The following is a 16,504-nucleotide window of genomic DNA, read 5'->3' on the forward strand; positions in this document are numbered from 1 at the left end:
CCACTTTTTTGTAATTTTAGGAACAAATTGTGACTTTTTTTAGCTTTTTGATTGTTCTTACTTGCTGTTCCATGATAGGCACGTCCTTGTCTTTCCACTTATGACCTACAAAGCGGTAATCAGTCAGCATGAGAATCCGCACAGTAGCTACTGCGGTGTCCCTCCTCAACACTGGAACCTTCACATTATAACCCACTGACTTCAAGAAAAGCAGCCGATATTCAGTAACAGTTCCGTTTTTAATAGATTTGACAAAGTCCATACAATTCATACGTGAAAATAACGCATGACACATAAAGGTACCAATTACACAGTATGGTCCGAGTATTGATTGTGACTGTGTGTGTGTGTGTGTTTGTATGAAACAGGATCTACTTTCTAGAAAAACAGTACAGTTTCATGAGTGCTAGGTGAGTTATTCTCTGTATGTGTATGTGTGTATGCGCAGATGTGTGTTCTGCTGTACTAGTAAAAAAAAACAAACAAACAAAAAAAAAAGGTAGATTGATACATCACTACCATATAATTTGAAATGTAACTGACTGACAATAAAACTGCTAAAATGACAAAAATAAGTAAAAATTGTACTCCTTTCAATACAATACTGTTTCATTTCAATAGTAAGATTATTTTTTTCATTCAGGCATCCTCTTTACAGTATATTTAGTTTCCTTTCTTTTCAACATAGATAACATCATTAATGTATATACCATCTACTATCAACAGACATGATTTAACAGCCTTGCCAGTGTTGAATAGTTTGGTTTGCACGTTACCTGTGCGGAGAAAAGTAAAGGCAAGAATACAGAATATATTAAGGTCTTTTCACTAGTCTTCTTTTTTAGAAGTATATGTCACTATCTCAGGCACCACAACCATAAATTATTATTACTGTACCAACACATGAAACTAAACAACAGTTCCACATGCTTCAAAAATCACAGCCTAGTTTTCCCTCTGCATCTACAAAACAGAAAACAGCATCTGTTAACTACAAACTGTGTGGTTCATGGCCAATCAACAGATTCACAATGTGATGATCAACACGTGACAACAAAGACAGCAGGCAGGCCTGGTCGGTTACAGTCTGATAAAGCTGAAGACATCCATCCTCATGCAGACACACCTCAGCTCACAGTGGGGATTTAAAGTAAGGAGCCGAGTTTTCTTCACTTTTTCTGCTTCATCACTGACGACAAAATTAAGTGATGTGGTATGGTAAGGTTAAATAAGCAGATTGTTAATTATAAGGCAAACAACTGCAATCAATAATTACCACTAAAAGTACAAAATATTAGGGCATTTTCAAGCTCCAATTGTGCATCGCTGATTAAGATTTAAAGGAGCAATCCACCACTTTATTATTACAAGTTGTAAAATTGGTAGAGTGCTTCTTTAATAATATAAATGAAATACTAATTTGTACAATTAGAGTTCAAATAATAACTAGCTGATTCCCACTGTGATCAGAGCTTTTGGTATTTCTGACTGCTACAGGCAGATGTCCCCATAATGTTGTTGAAAACCTCATGCAGACCTGTCCACCTACCGCAGTACAGCTCAGAAAGTTAAATGCATTCATACATTTATAGCCTTCCAGCAAGGCTGTGCTGGACTTATACACAACACATAGTCAAGGCACAGTTCAGAATTGCATTAGTTCATTTTTTGTTTTTTTTTTTTGTTTTTCCATCCTGTGTGGTCCTGTGTTGGGTGTGGTCTCTGTAGCGCCCCCTAGTGGTTTTGCTTTAGGCTGGCAGTGATGATGGCTGCTTCCCAGTTGTGTAGTAGCATCATCAAGTTAGCTAAAGGCTACTTGGCAAATAGATGAGCTTTTTCCGTTTGTGTGTGTGCACACAGAAATACAGTTTGCACCTTGAGTTGGCAAAATGGCGGCATCAGACAGTGAAATATTCTTCATCATATTCACAAGTACAGTGACAATGCGGCAGTTATGGTTAGACCAACATAAGGGTTTTCTGGAATTCAACTTTTGTGTGTTGCATATCCAACCAATAGGATGGAGTGACTACATTTTTATTACATAATAAAAAATTTGGAAATTACTTGGGCATATCAAGTCTAGCTTGTTTGGCCTAGCTTAGTACAAAGACTGGAAACAGATGAAAACATCCCACTAAAAAGGAAAAATCGGAAAGCAAGGGGAAAAAGCTAGCTTGCCTACCAATTACCTAAGATATTTAGCAGGGCTAGCTGTCTACCTTTACTTCCAGTCTTTATGCTAAGCTAAGATGACCACCTATTAGCTATAACTTCATATTTAGAGTATAGATATGAGAGCAATATCAATTTTCTCATCCAATTGTTGACAAGAAAGCAGCTAGACTTTAAAGAATAAAGCTAGAGCCAAAGACTGCTAGCTTGCCTTAGCATAAAGACTAGAAGCAGTTGTAGAAGTCACTGGCTCAACCTGGAAGTTACACACAAAGCATATTTCCCAAAATGTCACAATCCTTTAAGTATTTTCAGTATTTTGGGATAAATCCAATATAGAGTATACTGAATACTGCACCAAACACGTAATCAATCCATAGCTGTAATCAGTACTGGCTTTTCTAACCCTATATTTTGAACCATAATTGATTCAATTGATTGAATTGAACCATAGTGAGAACTGCAGAATGAACTCCTGAGCTGTAGTGGATCAAAGTCAACAAAATACTTCCAATTACTTTGGTAAGTCTGTGTGAAGTGACATGGCTAGGATGTAGCTCTTGATAAATCAATGTACTCAGAGGGCTGAATTTAGCGTACGTCTAAGAGCATCTTCCGTCCTTATTGAGTGATTTCTATTAATTATCATAAATTCATTGAGTAAGATTCTTTCAAATATATTTTCAAACTGATTACACCCTTTGTAGCTTCTTTTAAACTCTCCGTCTAAACTGAGTATAGTCATGATTGAACACTCAAACAAAACATTATGGCATTATGTCATTTGGCAATTTTCTCTAAGTAAAAAAAAAAAAGGAGAAAGGGAACAAATAATACAAAAGGTTCAACAAACAATTACTACAAGATCTCCATTTGGCAATATAGAAAGGCTTTGTAAAAGTCTTTGACAGGTGTACATTTTGGTTTATATACATTAGTATGTGTGTGGTGTGTGTGTCCTCCGATGGCTCCCTTTTTCAATCCAAACAGAATTATGTAAAAAATGTGGAGGTGAAAACATTTACAAAGTAAAATCAAAGTGTGAGATTAAAAATGAACGAACAAGGCGTTGTGTCCTGTGGACTGGAAACAGGGAGGGTCTGTAGAGTCTGTGATGGGGAAGTCCCTGCCGAAACTATCTGCTCTTCACCTGCGCTGTGTGTGCATTTATGTCTCTCAGTTCATGAACTGTGTGTATCCCTCTGCTCCTGTGACGATCACATCCATCCAGATCCTCATGGCCTCTGCTGATGGAGCCACCATGTAGTAGAGCCGGTCGTGGGTCTTCACGCAGAAGGTCAGGGAGGGGTTCGGGCTCTGGAGCACAGAGAGACAAAGAGAAACTAGAACCACTTTTCTGTAGAACTCTAACCCTACTGACATGTTGACAGTGAGATAGGGAGTTTCCACCTTTTACAAAGTGACTATACATTTACCGTGATACTTCTCAGAAATACCTTAGTTATCAATAGGATGACTCTACTGAAGCATTCACATAGGAGTCCATGCAGTTCTGCATTACTATTCAATAACTGCAATTTTAGCCTGCATTTAAAGGTTGAGTTTTGGTGTAAGTTCTGTTACAGAAGCTGTTCAGCCTTAGCCCTAGTCTAACGTGTTACCATCATATTCTAGTAGAGCTGAGACATAGCTGACCAAACTGTTCATGAATAAAAGAAGACATAGAAAAACTGTTTTTACCACTGTTCTCAAGTCTTCAGAACGACTAAAGCTGCAATTTCTATTTATTAACAATAAATGACTATGTTTAATTTGAAATAAGTTGCTTGTAGTAACAAAAACAATATGCAGTGTTTTAGAGCCACGATGTCTAAAGCGCTTAAGCATGTTCTGGTTTTCTGACCTGTCCCTTTACTGTTGTGATTCAGCTTCACCACTCTTATCAAGCCCCCTTCCAGCTGCAGCAGGCAGCGGCAGTCAGGGGGGAAAAACGACAAAACTATTCATAAAGCCATGGTACAGAACATCTGCAAACGTTCAGTATACTGCACTATACATTTTTAACCTGTTTACCAAGTTACAACTTTGTTGCAAACAAAAATGGGAACCAAAAAGGAGAAGCTTAATTATCAGTTAAATTTATCTGTTTTGAAGATTAAGAATTAAGTTTTAGTCTTTATTGATATTATTTTCTATTGTTTTAGATCAAACAAAATAACTTGTTTCCTACTTGGGAAACTGGTTAAAGATCTTTGATGGTTTCTGGAAACACAAAGATCATCAGGTATTTATTTTTCAGAAAGAACAGATGCTTAACTGTGTGTCTCAAATGTAATGGTAGTACAATGTAAATGAGCATCATGGACTGGGGTACTGAATACCTGCACTTTTTGTGTTGAATTCGGCACAAAATAATCTCTTCAATAGAACTACTCCAAAAAACATAAATTCATTTGTGCACCTGAAACACACAACGGTCTGCACAGAGCGGCAAAGCCACCAAACTACTGTAAAATACATTTCATCCTTACACACATGTTCCACACGTCTGCATCATTTTTCTTTTTTAAATCATCATCTTTCTGTCTTAGCTAAGTGCACCAGGCTTTCAAGTTTTCCCTCTGTATTGTGACATTGGAAGTGACAAGTAAAATCAAAGTTCCAGAGTTGATCAGAGCCACACAGTTAGTCAGAGTGCAGTGCAAAGCGACAGGCCATCAAACACGAACGCTGAAGATGAGGAGGCAGCAGCGGCTCAGCTTTATGTTAGAGATAATAAAAAAAAATGACAAGATGTGTAAGGCTCAAGTCAAGCAGCAAGCAGCCCTGATCATAAAGAACAGAAATATGTCCAAAAATTACACCCACGGCTTGTAGGAAATTTCCACTTCCTGAACAGTGACTGTGAAGTGTCTCTGGAAATTAGTAAAAGGCAAGGAGAGAGGCCAAATAAGGTTGTATGTCTGTCAGGTCTTAAAATTAGTAAAAATAACTTGAATCGCACAGGAAGTGTTGTCCTTACCTGGGTTTTCCTGCTCAGCCTTAACAAAAAATAAAACCGTAATAGGAGTCCTTCCTGACACACAAAGAGGTTCTTGTTCTAACCACTTCACTAGTTTATACTGGGAACATCAGTATGGACAGACAGATCAAGCAGGATTAGAGGATTATATATTCAAACTACTAATGCAATCAAGAATTAGGCTAGTGTCTGAGGTTTTCTTTTCTCTGACTGGTTTGGACACACAGGGTTCAGTGAGGAGAGACCGGCGAACAGAGAGCGTGCGTGCGTACATACACTGGTCTTATTCAAGTTGAAAAATCCCTTCTGTGGCAGCAGCCGGCCAAAGCAACGGCGCAAATGAGGGGAGAAGAGAAGCAAAGCAGAGAGCGTGTACTTTGAAATGAAACAGAATGTGAGAATATGAAAATAAACAAACAGATGAGAGAAAATGTTTTCCGAGCCCGTTCACAGCGTACCTTTGTGGCACTGCGGAGGTGATCATAATAGACCTCTTCTATCGCCTGGAAGTAGATCACACCCTTCAGCTTGGTCTCATGTTTGTCTGCAGGAAGGAAAACAACATTGGTTTATTTAAAAGACTCAGATATATTGATGACAGCAGACATTTCTTGGCTAGGATAAGCCAAGGCGCATCACATCTATGTCACGTAAAATAACGTCAGGAAGAACACAAGATACGACTATTGCAAAAAAAAAGAAACCCAAAGAAATCAAACTTTGATCATGACCAATTTATGGTTTGTGATGATGGATTGAAAAAGACAACCACAGCACTTTTTCTCTGTTTTTAAACCAATGGGGCTCTCATTGTATTTTCACACTTGACTGCATTCTTACGCTACTCTGGTACATGATTGCAGTTTGTTTCATCAGCCGGTGCAGAACTGCAGTAAGGAACCGGTGGGGAACTCAACACCCCTCTCTACCTCCAGGCACAAACACTCCACAAGCCAACTTAAGAGTAGTAGGTAGAAATGCAGCACTTCATTTCGAGGAATAACACTTTCTTTTTAATACTCAGCTATTATCTGCTAATGACCTCTTTAGCATTCAAATAGCCCAGCATTTGCATCTCATTTGACTGCATCTAAATCAGCAGAACGCCGGCTGTGGTTGATTAACGTCAATTAGCGGCGCTCATGACTTATGTTCGTCACCTCTCGTTCCTCATTGTTCAAGGTCAAGAGACAAGGGCAAGCGATGCATCTCAATCAGCCTCCTCTGAGAGCACAGCGCTGTGAGCATTTTAACTACCGCCAAAGTAATCTCAGTACACCTCCTCACCCTGGCTCACTTTCAACAAGGTACGCTTTAAGCTGCTTTAAGCAGAACCTTCTGAGGACTTCAAAGGCCTGACAGCGAATAAGAGTCCCAGAGCTCACAGCGCACAATCAAATTACATGAGCATGCATGCTACATACTACATGTACTGCTGCTCAAGGTCCTGAGGACGCATGTCCCGTCTGCCACTCATCCACAGCAGAAAATCTCTGCCACTTTGTGTGTTCAGTGTTTGAGCTTACTGCAGCTACTTCACCATTTTACAACTGGAACCACTGACATTTCCATATAGCTGCTGGAATGTTGTGTTCTTGCTGACGGTTGAGACACAGAGATAATAACTAGGTTCCCCCAAACAAAAACCTTCTAATGTGAAGGCATTTAATGCCTCACATGCGTGTTGCATAACAACAACAAGGGGTGGACAGATTAAAAGGAACACCTTCAAATAATATACAGCCAGTGTTGTAATGTTAACAAACATTTACTACTGTGAAGTCCTCAAATGTGAGGTACTGTTTCTTTACTTTATACTTTTCTTCTTCTGCATATCAGAGGCAAATATTTTACTTTTTACTCCAGTTTATAAAGTACTTGAACTTCGCTCCACAAGAAATGCTATGGTACACATTAAGGTGTCAGTATTAACATACATACAGGTACATTTCGCTGATAATACCAATATGCTTTTAACTAAGAGACATTTTAAATACGGGACTTGCATATTTATATTGCAGTATTACCACATTTAAGTACGTAAAAGACCATTGTACTTCCTCTACTACTGAATCCAATCTCAAACAATTCTACCTAAACTGGAATATAATTAATGACTAGACATTTATGCATTCACAAAATCAATCCTGATTAAAGTATTAGTTTTGAATTCTACATTGTTTGTAGGTTAGATGCTGATCTTTGTTTTTGTTTACAGTGTGTCTTTTGGAGTTAAACAGCCCAAAAAGTGTTAATGAAGCCCAGTTTAACATACAAGAGTTTCTGAAAGCTGTGTGACATGTTCTGTTGCCACTGGTGAATAAATTCCTGAAAATTAGTTTTATCTAATCGTCCGTCAAGCAGCTCGAATTTCAATGTCACGCAATGTCATTTTGAAGAGCGCAAACAGAAGGTCTAAATGTATCATCTGAGTGCTTCAGAAGGCTGAGAACACAGGGTGTGAGCATGACACCGACAGACAAACCAAACAAATGTGTGATTTTTATTCTGCATGCAGATACGTATTTGACGTCTGACTTTTACGAGAGAAAAATGTTCTTCTTATATAATAAAACAGTATCTCAGGAAAACTTTATCAGGAGAACTAAAAAGAGTTTCTCACCTTCAAAAAATATTTTTCAAAAGCAGATATTAGGAAAGGATGGTAATCTTATATACAGGACAATATGCTACCTAATGTCTCCAGACTTTTGTCAGCTTGAGATGTGGGCTTAGGCTAGTCCTCCTTTAAATCAACTGAACTAAAATATTCTACTACTTGAGCAGACAAACGTGCATCTAACTGCTCTGAGAAGGAAGAACATCGCAATAATGAGCCTGTGGCACAAAATATTCAAATCAGAACAAGGGTCTCAACGACTCTTACCGACATAGTAGGAGAAGGTCCTCTTGAGGCGGTCAAAGACGAACCAGCGTTTCTTCCACGACTTGATCTTGCCTCCCATCTTCACAAGGTAGCCCTTACACATCTTCTCTGTGAGGATGACCTGGTAGCAGGTGTCCACGCTGTGACCCGACGACTCCACGTGGGAGCGCAGGTCGAACTCCTCCTTCCGAATGGGCAGGTAGCGAGTCATCGGACGGGCCTGGACACAAACACACGAGGATAAACCACCAGCACAGCAACGAGGGTCGCTGTCAGTCGGAAAGAGTCCAGTGCTGGTTTCCATATCACATGTGACAGCTTGACTGATTACTATGTGAATAAGCACTGTTGTAATCTATCTTCAGCTAACTGACATGAACTGAGGCAGGAAAAAGAAAGCACACATTGCTAGTATAAATACAAACAAGGTATGGTCTTACTTACACTGCACTATACTTGCCCTTGAGCAAGGCACTTAACCTCCCTATTTGCTCTCCAGGCACCTGACATGGCAGCCCTCTGTTCCCTGTGTGTTTCACTGCGTGTTGCATGTGTGTATTTAATCAGTGATGGGTTAAGTGCAGAGAAGAATTTCGGTGTATGTACAAATATACTGACAGTAAAATTTACACCAATGACTGCATTGCTTTGTGCAGGAGGCCTGTGGGTGCCAACAGGGACTTCACGGTGCATTCAAGTATACCTTGCAAACTAACACATTGCAGTACACAAAACATACAGGTCAGAAATTTCAGGCAAAGATGCAACAAATTCCAACTTAGTTTGACATCTGGAATTGCACATAGAGCAATAAATCAAGGATCTGTTGTTGTTTGGAGAGCATTTAGGCCTTGAACTTGACTTGGCTGCAAAGATTTGATATTATCATAACAGCAGATTCTTGCCAATACGCAGCCTTAGTATGAATATGTTCCATTTTTTGCATCTGTGTCCAGTCCATGAAGAGGTTTCATGTCCTATGATGGTGTAAATGCTTTTACATTTTGAATGAACAACTGACAATGGACTTGCCTACTTCAGGTATGAGGTTTATTACATTTAAGTGATACTGAATACTGGTACAAAATATTACCAACCAGAGGCTCCACTCTTAAAAATCCACGTATGCACCCCCAGAAGCCCATATGTGTAAAACCCAGACATGTTTGTGGTACACAGAGTCATTTTCCACTTTTCCACCATGCAGACTCAATTATGTCTCATTTCACTGACCTGAGAGAAGTTCTTGGCCCTCATCTTGACCTCTTTCTCTACTAGCCGCTGCCGGTGGAAAGTTTCATCCTGCAGCCTTTTCTCCGCCTCCTCCCTCCTCCTCCTCTCCTCCTCCAGCATCTGACGGCGAGCCAGGCTCTCTCGCTCCTGGAGGAGAGAGCTTTCATTAAATATTTTTTTTGATCTGCACGAGGGCTTTGCAGAGAACAAGCTCTCTTTTTTTGCAGCCAGAACTCAGCTTGACATTCATACATTTATGTACATCTTTCCCTGCTGAGAGCTGCTGGCCACCGTGTAGCTCCACCAAGCCTGATCGATCCTTTAAACAGAAAGCTTTAGGCTATTTGGACAAGTCATGATGTATACTTTAGATGTACGTACAATACACTGAGGGAGAGATGTGGAAGGAAAAATGTGGAAGGCAACCAGGACTGGGAAAACTACAAATAAAAGTATCAATTGTGTTTATTACAGTCCTGACAAGGAAAAACAATAACAACAACAGACTACAAATCCCTCACTACCTCAACACCTAATAAATGAGACAGTGTGCATGAGCTTTGTAGTCATTACATGCAGTCCTTAAAGTTCATACAGATCTATAATCTATGTAGATTCTCTTTTCTTTGTCTGTTACTTCCTCCCTCTGTAATCCTCCCTTAAATGAACTGAACTGACCAATCGAATAGAACATAAAAGAAAGAAAACATTCAAAAGGACGACTGAAGTGTACTCAGTGACGAGTAGAGCAGCTACAATAACGAGAAACGTGGGAGAAAAAGCTTGAGAATAGGACATTGATTGGATCATCTTTCTTGCTCTTTGTTTTTCAGTCTAGGCTTCTTCTTCATAAGGACCCATGGAGATGTTTGAAACATGGAGAACAATTAAATTAAGGAACGTCCGCAGTTGTCATCCAACACTTCATTTTTCAAATTCAGGTTCAAAGTTATTGATAGGAACACTGCAAGAACTCTCATCCATCTCTAGTTATGGATTGTGTCTTACCCTCGATTCAATAAGTCTGGCTTTCTCCAGCTGCGCCTCCTTCAGCATCTTCTCCATCTCCTCAATCTTCAGCGCGTCCACTCCTCCGACACTGATGTCAAATACAACAACACATCTGCCTTCAGAATGATTGTGAGAGAGCTCATGCTGACATCTACATGCTACATTTAATAACAAATCATTGTATATCAACTTGATTCAGCTTTTACTTCAAAGAAGGGCTCAAACGTCATCTGTAAGGAAAGTTTACAGACAGTGTTTGCGATTCCCCACAGATCCAAGGAAAGGTTTTCATGGTTTACTCCAGCAAAGTAAAGAGAAAACATTAAAAACGCAAAAATTCTCTGTTTTCGGTGAATTTTTCTGTAGTAGCAACGTGAGCACTAATTTAAAACAGAAATCCTATTTTCTATGCTGAGAACTTTCTCCTTTTTGCAGTGGTATTCAAAGAGGTATTAATATTGTTTGTACTAGTATTGCATCAAACTTCAAAATTCTTGTATCGTGAAACCCTTAAGTTATGGCTAACATGTTTTCTGACATCACAGTGACCTTTAACCTTAAACATCCAAGTGGATGTTTGTGTCAAATTTGAAGAAATTCCTTCATTCCAAAGATATGGCACTCACAGGACTGGGATGTACAGACAGCCTGAAACCATAATGCCTCTGGCCTCTGCTCTCACCGGGGTGGAGGCATCCAAGCAATGACAAAAACTACCCAGGCTTAGTGATGCACGGCTATGAAATAGTCAGTCAGTGTCTTTTCCGTGTTTCCTCCCTCCTGTCCCCACTGTGTGTGGTTCATTACAGAACAAATCCCATTAACAAATCTCAAAAAACATGAGTAATTGTTTTTGGAATTGGACTCCTGAGAGCTATAAAAGGTATCGCAGCAGCAGGTGCTGCTGTGAACATGCTGAGATGAACACTGTTGTAATACAGCACACAGCTTGGCCCACATTAACAGATGGTCTACAAATGAGCCGACCTGCGGACAAAGACTTTACCTGGTGGGAGTCGGTGTGTCTCTTTTGATTGCGTTTGTCTAAGTGTATTTGTCAAGGTCTGATTTTAATACTTCTTCAACACTACTTAATTTCAAAAATCACTTCACTAGTTCTGGCATTTATCACTTAAGACAAAATAAATACAGAGGTAACATCTCTAAGAGGAATATTTAGTGACACTAAGCAGAGAGAAAGAAATCCTTCGAGAAAGAAAACACACAAGTTGAGCATCATATTAAAGGAGATTCCAGTTCAAAGGATAGACCGAATAACAGATCAGTATTCACTCAGGCCATGACTGCGTGCGTCGTACCTGGACATATTATCTGGTGAGCAGGCCGAGTTGTTCCCTGTGGACACGCTGGTGTCCACACTGTCAGAGCTCTCGAGGCTCAGGGTGTCATAGGGCTGCTCTCCAGCCGATGGGGGCTGGTGGTGCAGGATGGAGTGGTGAACCAGAGGAGGAGGTGCTGGGCTGCATGCCATGATCGGGGAGTAGGAGGGCGATGATGAGGACGAGGTCAGTAGGTGGGTCTGAGAGCCGTGGAGAGCCTCCCACTGACACTGAGCCTCAGCCGCTGCCCTCTGCTTGAGCTCGGCCAGACGACGGCGCTGCTCCTCAATCACCTGCTGACCTGGAGGGAGGAGGGTGCTGATCAGTGGATACGTTCTCGAGGAAGATGGAACAATGACTGAACGTTGAACCTGCAGCCAACTCCACCAACAAGTCAGCGGAGGTCCATCTGTGTCCTACAGAGCTGAGAGATCAACACATTTAAACCAACATGCTAGCTTGAGAGCAACCCGAACTGGGGAACCTTTAATAGCACAACCATCACCAGCACCAGCCAACAAACTCCAAGACCATAAACCATGCACCACACATACGAGTATGTGCTCTCACAGTGACACAAGCTCAAAGATAACTGCAAAACCCCACAAAGTCCCGTCACCACAAACTTCAAGATCTATACAACTTCTCACATTTCACATCCATGCTGCTGTGCACCCGATAATGGGCAAACACATCTGCAAAGAAGTGCCCTGGTCGATAACTCCAAAGGAGGAGCTCACAGAACATGCAAGATTTATTCTCCACTGGCAGGAACATTCATAGAAGATTGATGGAAGAAGAAAGGGCTGTCCGATGTTGCAGACAAAAGAAGAGATGAAAAGAAATCTTCGAGAGGAGAGGAGAGGAGTTAATGGCATGGCAGAGATGGAAGAGACTGAGTGAGAAGGATGATGAGGAGGGTTAGGCAAAGACTGGGTCTGAAATTAACAGCTGCCAGGTGTCAAGGTCTGGTTATCTTTGATGGATAGATCCATAAAAGCAATCTGCCAGACCGGCTTAAGTTTTGGATAAGACTTGCATTTTTGCAGTATATACAGTCTTCCCCTGTGGTGAAGCTTTCAAACTGGCTCCTGATTGGCTGCCTGTCATGATCTCTGGAAAAGAGCTGGTATCAAATCAAATTCTCTGTTTCTCTTTTAATCAGCCACAAGTTACCTTAAACTTGTCTGAAACGTGAGTTAGTAGGTTTTAAGCTTACTTATTGCTTCAAGCAATAAAACAGGCAGGCATTAAACAGAGCTTCTTCTCTAAGTTTTTTGTATGGACCCTTGGCAGAAGAGACAGTTCATTTCAGACACTGCATGTGACCTTTGGTGACACAGTGGGTGCACAAATAGGATGAATCCCGCTGAACAAAACGGCGGAAACAGAAGAAATCATCAAGTCCTGGACGCGGTGATGCGTCTACCTGCTGAGCTTCTCTCTATGGTGCTCTGTGTGGAGGTCTGGGGCTCTGTGGTGCAGTTCATAGACAGAGACAGACAGACAGACAGACATGAAGGAAACCTGAACTGCAGACATGTGACTAACTCAGGTTTCCAACCCAACAACCGTGAGTGGCAGCCACAAAACATCTGACTGCTTTCCTGTGATCCATTTAATCAAACAACATTAAGGTATAGGGAACAGACCTCACTATAAAACACACACACACACACACCTACATGAAGAGGATCAGCATAACAGGTAACAATAATCAATTTTTACAAGAGTTTACTGGAAACTGTAATAAAATTGTTTTAACTCTTGTAGCTTTAGTCTAACCAGTTCTCACATCAAAGTATAACAGTTACACTATACAGACAAAAGTATTGGGCTGTCTGACCGTTACACCAACAGGGACTTTAATGACATCACATTCTACACACACACAGACAGCTTTGCAGCTATAACAGCTTCCACTCTTCCAGGAAGGCTTTGCACAAGACTTTGCAGGGTTTCTGTGGGGATTTTTGCCCATGAATGGTAGCATTTGTGAGGTCAGACACTGATGGCTTAGCTGGCAATCTCTGTTCCAGTTCATCCCAAAAGTGTATGCAGTCAGGCTGGAATAGTAAAGGGCCTTTCCCAAACTGTTGCCACAAAGTTGGAAGCAAAGCATTGTTCAAAATGTCTTGGTATGCTGAAGCATTAAGATTTCCCTTCACTGGATGTACAGGGCCAAGCACAGCCCCTGAAAACCAGCCCCATAAAGAGGTGTGTCTGGATATTTTTGTCTATATAGTGTATGTGTGCTTTCTTGACCAAAACAACATTAAATGCATATATTGTGTTTACTAATATATAATATATAACTAATATTCTTCGGAATAGTTATATATTTCAACCAGTGTTTAACTGGTAACATTTGCTTACACATAGCCATATGAGGTAGATGTTGTTTGCACATTGTTATGGTAGGTAGAATAATGACACCCTCAATGTTTCCGACATGTTTCTCACTTCTCCTCTCCCAGGAAAGTGAAGGCTAAGTGGAGATCCAGTCAGAATGGAAGTCTGGCCCCTTTTCTATCTGCTTTCTAAATGCAAATTAAATGTATGGATAAACTTGCACTTTTGTCCTGTGTTGTGTTACAAAATACTGTTTTGTTCAGCAAATGTTTTGTTTTTTGTTTTCTAATCCTGTTAGGACACATCATATTTTATCTTGTCTTTGCTGGTCCTGACAAACAGTGATCTTAACGATGAGAGACGGGTTTAATTTAATGTATCAGTAACTACAGCACACTGTATAAATGACTGATTTATGCTTTTGATTGCATCAGATCATTATGAATTAATGAGTAAACAATGTGGGTCAGCCCTGTGGTGTTCTGTTGTTAATGAACCTTTACATGATCATTAATGAATTGTTCAGTATTCAGGAGTGTTGCTATGCATCAAGTGAAGCTCAGGGTCACAACAGTTCCACTACCTTTCTGCTGCAGAGCGAGCTGTCTCTTGGTCTCAATGTCCTGCAGGGTCGCAGCCAGGTTCCTGGGCAGACTGCCAGTGCTGTTGGCCGCCAGGAGGGGGCTCTGCTGAGACGAAGAGAGGGGATATAATATTAAAAAAAATATATCGAAAGCAGGTTTATGTGGGTTTGAAATAATTTGTTCGATTTTGGGGAGAATTGTGTTGGACATTTGCAAAGAATACAAATAATTAAGTGTAAATGGGAGGTTCATGGCCACCTGTTGAAATCTGAGTACCTTCGAGCTTGTGTTGCGTCCCAGTGTTGCGGCTCCGTGCTGCAGAGGGGATGCAGAGCCTGATCTGGGCTGATGAAGAGACAGCCCGGGATCACTGTCCAGCTTAGAGCGGAACACCTGAGGGAGGAAACATACGAAGAGCATGAAGAGATGAGCACTAGGAATTGCTGACAATAGCGTAGGTTAAAACAAACCCATGTGTGAGTACACCTGAAATCCCTCATGGATGAGTTGCTGCTGGACAACACTGGTTAAAAGCATGATTAGCATGTGCTGTGAGTGCTACAATGTAACACTGCTGTTACAAAGAAAAGCTGGAATTAAGGTTCAATCACCACTTTAAATATCACTATCAAAGACAAGCACACACACACCTCCCTTTCACTGAATAGCTCTTTGATGGGGCCTGCTAAAGTTAATGCTGCATTCATGTAGTACGGGAGCAGAATGACTTGATGCTCAAACTATTAACTTGAAAGTGTTCACAAATTCTAACTTTCTTAAGTAGGGACTGAAGCCCACAGACTTCTGCTCTTCAGGCGATTACTGTCAGCTTTATTTCAGACATGACGTGACTTCAGGTTTCACACGGAACGAACGTTTCAGTCACAACAAAAAGATCCAAAGTGCAGCTGTGTTGTGCTTGCTTTCATTTGACACAACGAACTTAAAACCTAATGAAAAAAAAAAAAATCAGTTGCAGTTGTTCATCATTTCAAAGCAGAGATGAACATGATTAAACACCGGTGGCTTTTTCTCTTTATCTTTGACACACGGTCATCCAGCTTCATGGAAGCGAGTGGAAGTAAGCTGAAGGTTGGCAGAGGAATAACAGCATGCATGCATAGTAGAAGTGGAGAATGAAGGAGGAGAAAGGAGAAAGGCCTTCTACCTGCAGCACAGGCCTGCGTCCCGACAGAGACTTGGCTGGCAGAGGGGGAGGACAGAGCTGGCTGCAGCCAGCCATCAGCTCCTGGTACCACTGCTCTAAATCTAGCTTGGAGAGGTGAGGCCTATTGCCTTCAGACTGGTACTGGAGAGCACACAAAGGAGTGGTAAAGAGAGGCAGAACAGAAGCAAGGGTGGAAGACAAAGAGAAAAGACAAGAAAAAGGCAAAATTAGAAAGCATCCAAAGACTGCAGGAAAAGGGTGGAGACATTCGTTTTATACACCGTAAAAAGCTGTAATTATAGTGTTTTCAGACTTTGAAATGATTCTTAAATATCTTCAACACATTACTGTCAGCTGCATTATGCTTCATACCCTCCAGCAGCTATATCCCTATTTTACATGTCTCTATTCTAATTCTATGTGGCTGCCGCAGTGACCCAGTTTCTCAAAAGAACATTTAAGTTTTCATCTCATTTTAGGTTTTACTTCACTTGAGACATTCTTGAAGCCTAATACATACAGTTTAGAATTCCCACTGTCTGAGAGACTAACCGGATTTATTTTGTTTTCTGTCAGAGAACTGTCTGCAATTGTTCTGAAATTCCCTTTTGAAACAGCTGATAGAGATATACAGATCAGTTACTAACATTCACGCTATTCAGTTGTGAGAGAACCGTTTAATTTTAAGATACAGAAAGCACTGACTGCAAAAACCGTAATAAACATGATAAGATAATTACATCAAAAAATCAGCAGTGAGCTGCTTTTGGT

The 16,504-nt window shown here is 40.7% G+C and overlaps 1 protein-coding gene across 17 annotated transcripts in view; it reads right to left on the reverse strand.

Moving 5' to 3' along the window:
* Positions 1-220: 220 nt before the first annotated feature.
* phldb1b (pleckstrin homology-like domain, family B, member 1b) overlaps positions 221-16,504 on the reverse strand; it is a 106,775-nt gene continuing 90,491 nt past the window's right edge. For 10 of the 17 annotated variants that reach the window (XM_046388352.1, XM_046388356.1, XM_046388357.1 and 7 more), the window contains 10 exons: positions 15,734-15,874; positions 14,842-14,958; positions 14,565-14,670; positions 13,059-13,103; positions 11,609-11,930; positions 10,287-10,377; positions 9,279-9,425; positions 8,046-8,265; positions 5,617-5,702; positions 221-3,492 (listed from right to left, as the gene is read on the reverse strand). In XM_046388352.1, coding sequence (XP_046244308.1) covers positions 3,352-3,492; positions 5,617-5,702; positions 8,046-8,265; positions 9,279-9,425; positions 10,287-10,377; positions 11,609-11,930; positions 13,059-13,103; positions 14,565-14,670; positions 14,842-14,958; positions 15,734-15,874 — 1,416 coding nt within the window. In that variant the 3' untranslated portion in view covers positions 221-3,351. The remainder of the gene's footprint in view (positions 3,493-5,616; positions 5,703-8,045; positions 8,266-9,278; positions 9,426-10,286; positions 10,378-11,608; positions 11,931-13,058; positions 13,104-14,564; positions 14,671-14,841; positions 14,959-15,733; positions 15,875-16,504) is intronic. The other 7 variants (XM_046388367.1, XM_046388353.1, XM_046388354.1 and 4 more) reach the window with 5 other exon arrangements.

Source organism: Scatophagus argus, chromosome 5, assembly GCF_020382885.2.
Source record: "Scatophagus argus isolate fScaArg1 chromosome 5, fScaArg1.pri, whole genome shotgun sequence".
In the NCBI taxonomy this organism is placed as follows: Eukaryota; Metazoa; Chordata; class Actinopteri; family Scatophagidae; genus Scatophagus; species Scatophagus argus.